This window comes from Acinonyx jubatus, chromosome B1 (assembly GCF_027475565.1).
Source record: "Acinonyx jubatus isolate Ajub_Pintada_27869175 chromosome B1, VMU_Ajub_asm_v1.0, whole genome shotgun sequence".
Classification (NCBI taxonomy): Eukaryota; Metazoa; Chordata; class Mammalia; order Carnivora; family Felidae; genus Acinonyx; species Acinonyx jubatus.
In genome coordinates, this window is record NC_069382.1 from 34623052 (window position 1) to 34635179 (window position 12128).

Consider the following 12128-nt stretch of genomic DNA (forward strand, 5'->3'; position numbering starts at 1 on the left):
CCTCTCTCTATGCCCCTCCCCCGTTCATGCTCTGTCTCTCTCTGTCCCAAAAATAAATAAACGTTGAAAAATAAATAAATAAATAAATAAATGTTGTGGTGGCTTGTTAATTACAATGGTAAACTAAGTATAACTTAAATGGTATTCACAAATTCAACAGATATGTACTATATGACTTGACCACATTAAATATTTATACTTAAAAATGTTTCTTCTAGGTTGGCACTGTATCAAATGATTGAAAATACAAAGGACCAAAATATGAATACAAGCACTTTCAAACCGTTTTCATATTGGTTGAAATCATCATGAGTATTTAGGTAAAATTACAATATTTGTGTTAAAATAATATGAAACATTTGCCAAGTACAAGCTTTAATATATGTGATCCATTCTTCTTTGAATTCAAAATACACTAGCAGATAGAAATACATGAAAAGTATTAAGAGAACTTGTTTCTGCAGGGAAGGAATATGACACCTTTGTTTTCTTCCCTTTCTGCCTTTCAAATGTTATAATAAGCAGGATTGAGCTTACATTGAAAAGAAAAAACTTGGCGGGCACCTGGGTGGCTCAGTTAAGCATCCGACGCTTGATTCTGGCTCAGGGCATGATTTCACAGTTCAGAGATCAAGCCTCTTGTCCGGCTCTGTGCTGACAGTATGGAGCCTGCTTAGGATTCTCTCTCTCCCTCTCTGCCCCTCCCCTGCTCACCCATGTGCACATGATCTCTGTCTTTCAAAATAAGTAAATAAACTTAAAAACAAAAACAAAAACAAAAAACCTTAGTAAATCCATTCTCCTAATAAAAATAAAAAAAAAAAAAAAAAAAAAAGGCAAGAGAAGACAAAGAGATGTGGAAATAAATGAGGAATAGGTACCAAAAACTGAAACAGGGTTCAGGGTATACCTGAGAAAACAGCAATTTCTGTCCATACTATTCTTAAAATCCTGTAAGAAAACCACAGCCACACTATTCCAGTTGGCAGGATATTAAAGAACCAGTAGCCTCCAGTGTGTGCTACCAAGGACACAATTCTTCCTGTGAATATACAATATACCTGAATTCCAAATGAATGGGAGCAATATATCAGCATCTTATTGAAAAGAAGTCAGACTTTTCTGTAAAACACCATTTGGCCACCAACAATGGATTCTCCACATCTGTCATGTAATTCCTGGTGAAATTTCCTTGCTGCTTCTGAAAAGATTCAGCCTAGGGGAAAAAACTGTTTTTATAACAATCACTGTCAAAGAAAAAAATTCCCTCAAACAGGAAAAGAAACTTGGAAACCGGAAGAAAAAAAAAATCAAGCTGAAAGATTTTCACAATTCAGTCATTTGAGTTTCTGGGGTTTTCTGCTCTCGATACCAGTCACCAGGAGTGATACCCCAATGCATATGGACTATTCTAGAGACACTCAGAACTGTTACTTTAAAAATTTTAAAAAAGGGGTGCCTGGCTGGCTCAGTTGGTTAGGCGTCCAACTTTGGCTCAGGTCACGATCTCACGGTTTGTGAGTTCGGGTCCCACGTCAGACTCTGTGCTAACAGTTCAGAGCCTGAGCCTCCTTTGGATTCTGCATCTCCCTCTCTCTCTGCTCCTCCCCAACTCACGCTCTTTGTCTCTCTCTCAAAAATGAATAAACATTGGGGCACCTGGGTGGCTCAGTCGGTTGAGCGTCTGACTTTGGCTCAGGTCATGATCTCACAGTTCATGAGTTCGAGCCCCGCGTCGGGCTCTGTGCTGACAGCTCAGAGCCTGGAGTCTGCTTCAGATTCTGTGTCTCCCTCTCTCGCTGTGCCCCTCCCTCATTCATGCTCTGTCTCTCTTTCTCTCATGAGTAAATAAAACATTAAAAAAAATTTAGATCCAGACACCTTCAACTGCTAGGGAAGAAACCAGCTGTCAAGAAAGTACTAGGCAGAACTGTACTGGTCTCTCTTCACTTTCTTTCACATGGGACTCCACCCAGACAGATACCCTCTAAACTGTAAGAGAGAATGGGGCACCTGCCTGGCTCAGTCAGTACAGCATGGGACTTTTGATCACGGTGTTGCAAGTTTGAGCCCCACATTGGGTATAGAGATTATTTGAAAATAAAACTTTAAAAAAATAAAATAAAATAATAAATTATAGAAGAGATATTTTCAGTTTTCTAACTTATAATTTCATATACTTTCTAATTCTGGTGTTTTTCAAATGTTAACGATTTCTCTACCTACCACTTCTGTAGAAACTGATTTATTATCAAACTACTTTCATGTTTCATAATACTACCTTGTCTTTATTTATTTTGAGAGAGCTTATTTATTTATTTTGAGAGAGCAAGAGAGTGTGCAAGCGAGCAGAGGAAGGGCAGAGAGAGAGAGGGCAGAGAGAATCCCAAGCAGGCTCCACTCAGTCAGCGCAGAGCCTGACACGGGGCTTGAACTGGCAATCTGTGAGATCACGACCTGCGGCGAAACCAGGAGTCAGACGCTTAAGCTACTGAGCCACCCAGGGGCCCCCATAATACTACCTTGTCTTAAGCTTTTCATGTCAGTTATATCATTTGCATGGCTCAGATGCCTGACGAAGAAGGTATCATTAACCCTACTATGCAGATGAGATTGTAGAAAAAAAGAGAGAGAGAGAAAGTTTCAAGGTTACAAGTAAGTTCCAGAGACAGTAAAATCTAGGTTTTTCTGATGATCAGCCTAGTCCTTCATTTTAGGAAAGTTGCTTTTCAAAGGACACTTAAAATACTAATCACTCCCTCCTACCTACCCACTTCTTCTCCAAGATTTGTTCAAACAAAACAATTAAGTAGACTTTTAAGTTAACAGGAAATGACAGAACCAAAAATAACTCTGGTGTGGTCTCACCTCTGAAAAAGATTTCCAGCTGTGAATAACTGCAGACAACTCTGGCCAGGCAGGACAACATCCTATCAGGATTTAGTACCCAGTACAATGGATCTTAGCTATATTATACATACAGTGACACCTTACTTTCTTAGAACAAACCTCAACTATTTCAAACTCTGGAAAACCCAGAAAAAAAGCAACATAAGTCACGGAGAAGCCAAAATTGCTGTGGTCAAGTTCTTATACTAAAGTGTTTGGTTGTTTTTTTTTTTGTTTTTTTTTTTAATGTTTATTTATTTATTTTGAGAGAGAGAGAGAGAGCTCAAGCCAGGAAGTGTCACAGAGAGAAGGAGAGAGAGAGAATCCCAAGCAGAGCTCCAAGCTCACCTCGGAGTGCTATGAGGGGCTCGATCTGACCACCTCAGAAGAGTCAGCTGCTTAAAGACTGAGCCACCCAGGTGCCCCACACTAAAGTTTTTATATACAAGATAAATCCATACATTTCTAAGGGCTTGAAATCACTATATTTCATTTATTTAAGACTAATCTTATAAGTATACAACATGCATTAATTTATAAGTTCGCCAAAAACCAAACTTAAATGATACAAACTATGAGGGTGTTTTCTTAACTATGAGCACGCCTAGCACTAAGACAGCACCTGCCTTTTAACTATGTTTTATTTTACTTTACTTTTATATTTTAAGGGTCTAAGAGGGTTATTTTAACATCTCTTTTATATCTTATGATGGAAATTACATGCAACAATGGCGATCAGAATTTGATAATACCTGAAGGTTTGAGGACTGCCACTAAGCTTCGCTCAGATCCTATTTATTCTGACTTGACACACAATTCTGGTTTATCTGGTTTCCCTGCCTACTTCACTAGAAACAGCAGATTAGAAGGGCATATTTTGACAGATAGAAAACAGTCCTGGAGGAGATAAACTAAAAACAGACAAAAGCATTAAATGGTATAGCAGTAAGGAGTCATTTTGGTACAGGAAGAAACTGCCAACACCCTTATTCGGCAGAATGCACCAGCCATGTTAAAAGCACAGGACAGAAATTAATGTGCACAACTGACCTTGATTCATCAAAAAAGGTTATGTTTAGTATATTCTTTATCTTAAGAGAATTTTTATACTTTTTATGGGTTATATGCTATATAAACTGACATTAAAATGGTCAAAATATTTAACAGTTAAAGGGCTGTCAGTTATATGAACAATTCACTTAGATCCTTAATAAAACCAAACAAACTGACAAATCTCAAAAACCCATTACCTTTACTAAACATTATGTAGTGTATGTTTATGATCATCACTTATGCTCCTGGCTTTTTAGAGGGGAAAAAACTAAGTTACACACTAGAATTATGTAGTGTAGAAAATCAACATTTATGATGATTCATGTTTTAGGAGGGGAAAAAAATCTAAGTTAAACGCTAAAATTCTCCCCCTTCACTGAACATTCAAGAGACTTTTCCATTTATATATGCATTCTTGTCACCAATCTTAGTTTCCTTTCTCCTTCTAATTACCAAAATGAAAAAATAAGAGCATTTTAATAGTTTTCCCCTCTTACAGCTAACCCCTTTATCCAGAAGCCACTAACACGGCTTGTCGAGGTATACGCCCTTCTTATAAAATCGTGCTATCAAACCGATTGTTAAAACTCGGGCGAGAAGAGTTGTAGTTAACTGTTAACGCTAAACAAAAGTGCATAAATTAGTGGTTATGTTTAAACCAGTATTCTTAGTTTAAGAATAGAAACAACAATGTAAAATCCCACAAGTATTAGTAAGGAACAGTTTAGTTTTGGTTAGACCTCTGAATCAGAGAACATCCTTCTCCAAGTCTCTTTGGCCAAAAAATAAAACACCAACATCATGTCAAGAGATCTGTGAATCCCTTTCACACATTCCCAAATGGATTTATTTGTATTTATTTCACCACACTGTTTCTTTTAGTAACAACAGTGACTTGTGACGATCTCTAGAAAGTGGGCCAAAAGGTACGCGTAAACGTCCTTTAAAAAAGGTGGGGGAGGGGCGAGATAATCAGATCCTAAAGACCGGGAGCGGAGCGGCAGAAGATCTGACTTGGGAGAATCTGCTAAAGTCCCTGCCCACGCCACTCTAGATGGCTTCACCAGATACAAGACGAGAAGAAAGGAATTGTTTCTTTTTTAAAAAGATGGGGATCCTGGCCCTTTGGGGTGGTGGCAGAAGAAATCCCCACCCCACCTGCAAGTCCAGCTCGACCGGAGATAAATCAGCAATCTCCAGCAAACTACGGGTCAAGGCGCAACAGAAAATGCCCGGGGCTCCGCGGGGAGGGGATCCCCCTCCTCTGTCCCATAGCCCCTCCAGGTCCTCCTCCTCCCGGACGGAAGCAGCCTGGGTCGCCGCCGCCCTCCCTCCTCGGCTCTCCCCCTCCGTTCTCCCGCCATCGCCCGGCCGAGGGCCGTTTCCCGCGGGTGGACGAGGAGGGCCCAGCCCGCCCAGCACCTTTGATGACGCGTTCGGTGGTGGAGAGGTGGAAGTTCCTCCCAGACATGGTCCCCTCAGCCTCCTCCCGGCGCCAGGCGACCGCCGGACGTGCACCTCCGCCTTCAGGTCCAGCAGTCTCAGTTCCCCGGGACCAGTCAGCCCTCCGTGACCCGGCCCCGGCCCCTCCGGGAGGCTCAGGCACCAGAAAGAGGTGGCCGCGGCAGCCTGGCCTCAGAACCCCACTGACAAGATGCTAGCCCACTGGCCGCTCCCTCCTGAGGCGCCGAGTCCCGAGCACACCGGGCTAAGGGAGGCAACCGGGGCGGCCGCGGCTGCTCGCGGCCCGGGCCCGCGTGCGCGCGCGCGCGCCGCCGCACGCCGCTCTCCCAACTTCCCGGCGGCCCGTGCGCGCGCGCCGCCGCTTTGCCGAAGCCAAACGCGCGGTCCCGCTGCCCTGGCCGAGGCGGCCACCTGACTTCCCGCCTCCCCACCCCCCCCAGTCGTTGCCGACCCCACTCCTGAGGCCCGAGGGCTCCGCGGCCGCTCTCTGCGCTCGCGTGCTTCCTTTCTCCCCTCCTGCTTCCAACGGTCCGTCTTCCCTTCTCCTCAGCCTGACCTCCCCGCAGCTGACTCCATCTGGGCTGCCTGCCGCTGCCCGGACCTGCAGCACCTAACACCAGCCCCCGGGTCCTGCACGGAAAGCCGCAGCGAAACAGCAGCCATCTTGTGCCCCGGCCGCAGCGACCCAGCAGCAGCTCGGTGGAGGTGCGAACCTCACCCTGGGCCCACCTTGCCGAGAGCCCTTGTCTTCCCAGACCTTCCCCACGGGAGGCCTCCCTCTTTTTCTTCTGGTCTTCCGCCCACTCTGTCTGTGGGAGTCCCTAACAATTTGACTACGCTCCTTCCCATAGTTTATCTCCCCCGATTCATCAAACCCATTTAAGACCTGATTTCAGTTTTCACATTTGTTGAGTGCAGTTAGTATTGTAAGAAGTACGTTCGTGTCCATGCCAGTTCCAGTCCAGGACGGGGGGGGGGGGGGGGGGGGGGACTCAGATTCCAAGTGGCCTGAGAGGAGGCTCGGTGGCCTCCTCACTTCCTTGCCACCTCTAACAGAAGGGAGGGCAGCCGCTCCAGGGAGCCCCTGAGCCAGACCTCCACTGTGCAAGGAACTGACCTTATAATTATGCTCTGCGTGTCCCCTACTCTACTAGAAGCAACACCTCTTCCCCTTTGACACAGTGACACAGTACCTGTTTGCCCCGCTCATGCTTACTGTGGAACACGATGGGCAAGTCTCTAGAGTCTTAATAATCTAGCGCATCTCTGGGTTAAAAACCGACCTTTTCTTTCCTTACATTGTAAGTCTAGAGTAGAAACTATGACTGCCTTCCCTCACTGAGTATAGCTTCCAGCAAGGTCAAAAATATTTTGAATTTGGCAATGATAATGCAATATAGAAACTGAGATACAAGAAACAGAGTCAAACCAGTCTTAACAGTTATAATGGTGGCCAATAAGTCATTTGTGGTTATACACATTTAAGTTAAATAGAATTAAAAATTTGAATATTCATTTCCTCAAGTGCATTTCAAGCGCTCAATAACTCTGTGGCTAGTGGCTACCCTATTGGACATGGTAGCATAGTACATTTCCATCATAGCACAAAGTCTTTTTGGACAGCCTCTAACTAAAAGATTATAAGGGTTAAAGCCTAAATCTCCATTAATATAGATTTATGTATTGGGAGGAGATCTGGGGGGTATACATTGGAGGCATCCCTTGAATTATGCCTGGCAGTTTTGACCTAAGGCCATTCATAGCAACCCCAACAAGGTAAGAGCACTTTGGAAGCTGGATTTAATTTAGTACTGTTTTCTTGGGTCTTAACTTAAGGCTTTCACCCAAGAGAATTGTTCAGATATCCTGAGGAAGTTCTTCATTTAAGAAGTAATGAGTGGGCCCCCTTGGTGGCTCAGGTAGTTAGGCATCCAACTCTTGGTTTCGGCTCAGATCATTTTTTTTAATTTTTGTTTTTTTAAAGCTATCTTTTTAATTGTTAAAAAATGTTTATTTATTTTTTAGAGAGAGAGAGAGAGAGCACAAGCAGGGAAGGGGCAGAGAGAGAATACTAAACAGCTCTGTCCTGTTAGTGCAGAGCCTGATTTGGGGCTCAAACTCACCAACCCTGAGATCATGTCCTGAACCAAAATCAAGAATTGGACACTTAACCAACTGAGCCACCCAGGCACTCCTCCGCTCAGGTTATGATCTCATGGTTTGTGGGTTCAAGCCCTGTGTTGGGCTCTGTACTGACAGCAATGGAGCCTGCTTGTGATTCTCTCTCCCTCTCTCTCTCTGCCCCTTCACCGCACACTCTCTCTCTCTCTCAAAATAAATAAACAAAAACCTTAAGAAAAAAAAAAGTTGGAGCGCCTGGGTGGCTCAGTCGGTTAAGTGTGTGACTTAGCTCAGGTCATGATCTCATGGTTTGTGGGTTTGAGCCCTCCATCAGGCTCCACGCTGATGGTGTGGAGCCTGCTTGGGATTCTTCTCTCTCTCTCCCCCTCTCTGTCCACCCCTCCCCCACTTGTGCTTTCTCTTTCTCTCAAAATAAATAAACTTTTAAAAAATCATTAAAAAGAAAGTAATGAGAACACCACACTTCTATCAAACAGAGCAAATCTTTAAAGGTCAAAACTAAAGTGGTGCCTGCAGCATAGTAGAGGCTAAAATTCATCTGAAGAACATAGCTAAAAAACAAAAAATGGTAAGAAAACATTGCAAACCAATGTGAAGAGATGGAGTTTTCAATAATAATAATAGTAGTAGTGGAAAAGTTACCATTTGGATCTCAAGTTGGAGCCACTCCATAATATCAAAATAAAGTGAATCTTGTTTAAAGAGTTACGTCGAAGGGCGCCTGGGTGGCTCAGTTGGCTAACTCTTGGTTTATGGCTCAGGTCCTGATCTCACAGCCCCGTGCGGGACTCTGCACTAAGGTGGAGCCGGCTTGGGATTCTCTCTCTCTACCCTCTCACCCTGCTTGTGCGCGCTCTCTCTCTCTCTACCTCTCTCAAAAACAGATAAATAAACATTTTTAAAAGAGAAAGAATCTTTAAAAAAAAAAATAGTTACATGCAAAAGTAAAAGAAAAAAACCTGGAAGAAAATGAAGTTATCCTACTTGGTTGATTGGCGTAACTCCAGAGCTAATAGATGCCAACAGATACTGATGCTCCCTCCCCCCATTTATCAGATCAAAAACAACTTAGTTAATTCAGATAAGGACTTTCTAAGCTTAAAAGTACTGAAAGGAATCACAAAGGAATGTTACGTTTGACTACTTGAAAAAGATAAACACAATTAAAAGGCACAAAAGCAGGAAGATATTTGCATCTTGGAAGTCAAGATAAAGAACTTTCACTATTCAAAAGAAGAACTCGACAAGTATGGGTAAAGGCCATAAGCAAAGAGTTTATAAAAGAATAAACATTAAAAATGTTCAACTTCAGAAGAAATTAAATCAATTTAAAGATGCCATTTTTCACATAGCAAATAGGAAAACATTTTGAAAAGGTGACACTGTTAGCAGAATTACAAATTAGCACAACTTCTCTAGAAAGGGATTTGTCAGTATCAATAAAGAAGAGATTACATATGGCCAATGAAAAGATTCTGTCAACATCATTTGTCATCAAGAAAATGTAAAATAGGCCATATTGAGATACCACTTCACTAGCCTACTAGAGTAATTGAAACTAAAGATTCTCAATACTGGGGTGTCTGGCTGGCTCAGTCGGTAGACCATGTGACTTTTGATCTCAAGGTCATGAGTTAAAGCCCTTTAAAAATAAATAAAATACAGTTTAAAAAAAAAACTATTTATTTAAGTAATCTCTACACTCGACATGGTGCTTGAACTCATGACCCCAAGATCAAGCATCGCATACTTTTCAGACTGAGCCAGCCAGGTGCCCCACCAAAAAAAGATTCTCAGTGCCAAGTGTTGGGCAAGGGTGAGAGCAACTGCAACTTTCCCACGTTACTGATGGGAAAGTAAAATGCTATACCTACTTTGGAAAACCGTTGGGAAGTTTCTTATAAAGTTAAATATACACCTACTCTATGACTCAGTAATTCTGTTCTTAGGTGTTTTACCTGACAGCAGTGATTATTCAAACAATGAAATACTACTCAGCTAATAAAAGAAATAATTACTGGTACATACAACAATATGGATGAATCTCAAAAACATTGTGGGGAACAAAAGAAGCGAGATACAAAATAAGACATACTATATTATTTCATTTGCATAGGAAAATGGTTAAACGAAATATGATATCGGATGGAACATTATGTTTTAAGAAAAACCAACATATTTAAAAAATTTGGGGGGAGTGCCTGGGTGGCTCAGTCGGTGACTTCGGCTCAAGTCATGATCTGGCGGTTCATGAGTTCAAGCCCCGCATTGGCCTCTGTGCTGACAGCTCGGAGCCTGGAGCCTGTTTCAGATCTTGTGTCTCCCTGTCTCTCTGAGCCTCCTCCACTCGCACTCTCTCTCTCTCAAAAATAAACATTTAAAAAAATGAAAAAAATTTTTTTTGTTATCTGTACATTGCATGTGGGACTTGTACTCACAACCCCCGGGATCAAGAGTGGCATGCTCCTCTGACGGAGCCAGCCAGGCACCCCCCAAAAACAGCATATTTTAGACTACAAAGATATTTGATATGAGAAAAGCCTCAGGAAATAATAGAATATAATAATGTACAGTATGGACCCCCTTTGTTAACAAACAAGCAAATGTATGCATGAAAAGGCTAGAAGGAAATATTTGTTCGTTCAATAAACATTAATCAAATGCCAACTGTGCCTGCTGGCCCTATGCTAGGCTGTAGGATACAGTGATGAACTAAAATTGACACAGTTCAAACCCTCACGGAGCATTGTCTGTTGTGGAAAAGAATGTTAATTGTAGCCATCTCTGGGTAGTGTGACTTAGGAGAAGGGTGGCTTAGGAGAAACAAATGAACAATAATTTCTGCATTTTACAAATTATCTATGCTGAGGAAGTATTACTTTATAACTAGGTGAAAATAAAGAGCTCTTTTCTTTCAAAGACCTATTGTCCTGGCCTATTTCCAGTAGTGTTACATACTCATTTGGGGGATTTTCTGACAGATTTCTCTGATCAGAGCCACTCAATGAAAATATGAAAAGAAAACTCTAAGCTCCTTCCCAAATAATTTTTTTAAATAAATGAGATTCAAGCTTATTGGTAGTGGTGATGCTTTTTTTTAGTCATGACATTAAGAGTTTCCAGCAACAATCGAATGTTCTATTTCATTCAGTTTGTACACCCATTCACCTGGCCAGGGTATGTGGTATTTTTATCTAACTAGCAAATCTGGTTCTCTTTCTTTTTGCTTTCTGCATTGGTTATAATTGACTATTAGAAATCACCAAGATCCAGGGCCCCTGGGTGGGTGGCTCAGTTGGTTAAGCATCTAACTTCAGCCCAGGTCATGATCTCACAGTTTGTGAGTTTGAGCCCCGCATCCAGCTCTGTGCTGACAGCTCAGAGCCTGGAGCCTGCCTCGAATTCTGTGTCTCCCTCTCTCTCTGTTCATCATCTGTTCATGCTCTGTTTCTCTCTCTCTCCTTCAAAAATAAAAACATTAAAAAAATTTTTTTAGAAATCACCAAGATCCATGTGTAATTGGCATTTCTACTAATCTCTTCAAATCTAGGTTTCCATTTTACAGAGCTTGTGAGATTTGGTGTATTTCCTTATGAAACTCCCAAGGCACTTCATAAATCTTAATTAATGACCAGCCCTTCTGAGAAATAATTATTAATGCTTTCAATTTAACAAATGTACAGGGAATCCTAGTTTCCATTGTTGTATAAAAGTAACCTGGTTTCAGTTTTGATTTGTATGAAGCCATTAAATATTAAACTTCTGTGTTAAATGCAGGTAAGAGAACTATAGAATTTTTTAAAAATTAGAGTAAAATGAAGCTTTCTAAAATGGCTACACAGGGGTGCCTAAGTGGCTCCGTCAGTTGAGTGTCCAAATTCAGCTCAGGTCATGATCTCTTAGTTCATGGTTTCGGGCCCTGCATGAGGCTCTGTGCTGACAGCTCAGAGCCTGGAGCCTGCTTCAGATTCTCTACCTCTCTCTCTGCCCCTCCTCCACTCATGCTCTGTCTCTCTCTTTCTCTCAAAAATAAACATTAAAAAATATTTTAAAATGTCTACACAGAAAAGGTCTTTTATGGTGTATACTTCCTAAATTTATATGAAAAGCACTGCATAATTTTTTTAAAGCAGTCTCTATGCCCAATGGTGGCTCAACCTGAGATCAAAAATTGCATGCTCTACCGACTGAGCCAGCCAGGCACCCCAGTTGGTAATATATATGGTATAGACATCATATACTGTATTATATTTAATTCATATCTTCCTGAGTATGCTTAGTTTCGATTAAATTACCTTGGTGTGGAAACTCCACAGTCTTGATGTCTAAAAAAATTAGTGAATCAAAAAATATATATATTTATATATTTTGTAATGGAAAAAACACAGTCCAAAGCAACATCCTACTAATTATGATAGCCTGATATCAAATTAGGAATCCCTCTAGACAGTTGTAAGTAAAATCTCATGAAAGTTCTGCTGGCTGTATAATGTGTAATATGTATTCATAGGTTGATATTCAGCCCATTTTGGGGGGCAGTATGCAAATGTCTTAGCAGTGGTCTTCCTGGACCAAGGTCT

The 12128-nt window shown here is 41.7% G+C and overlaps 1 protein-coding gene across 6 annotated transcripts in view; it reads right to left on the minus strand.

The window, feature by feature from the left end:
• PPP3CC (protein phosphatase 3 catalytic subunit gamma) overlaps positions 1-5728 on the minus strand; it is a 102900-nt gene extending 97172 nt beyond the window's left edge. For 3 of the 6 annotated variants that reach the window (XM_027077429.2, XM_027077432.2, XM_053216428.1), the window contains exon 1: positions 5365-5727. In XM_027077429.2, coding sequence (XP_026933230.1) covers positions 5365-5413 — 49 coding nt within the window. In that variant the 5' untranslated portion in view covers positions 5414-5727. Of the gene's footprint in view, positions 1-5364 lie in introns of all 6 variants that reach the window. The other 3 variants (XM_027077431.2, XM_027077428.2, XM_027077430.2) reach the window with 3 other exon arrangements.
• Positions 5729-12128: the final 6400 nt, after the last annotated feature.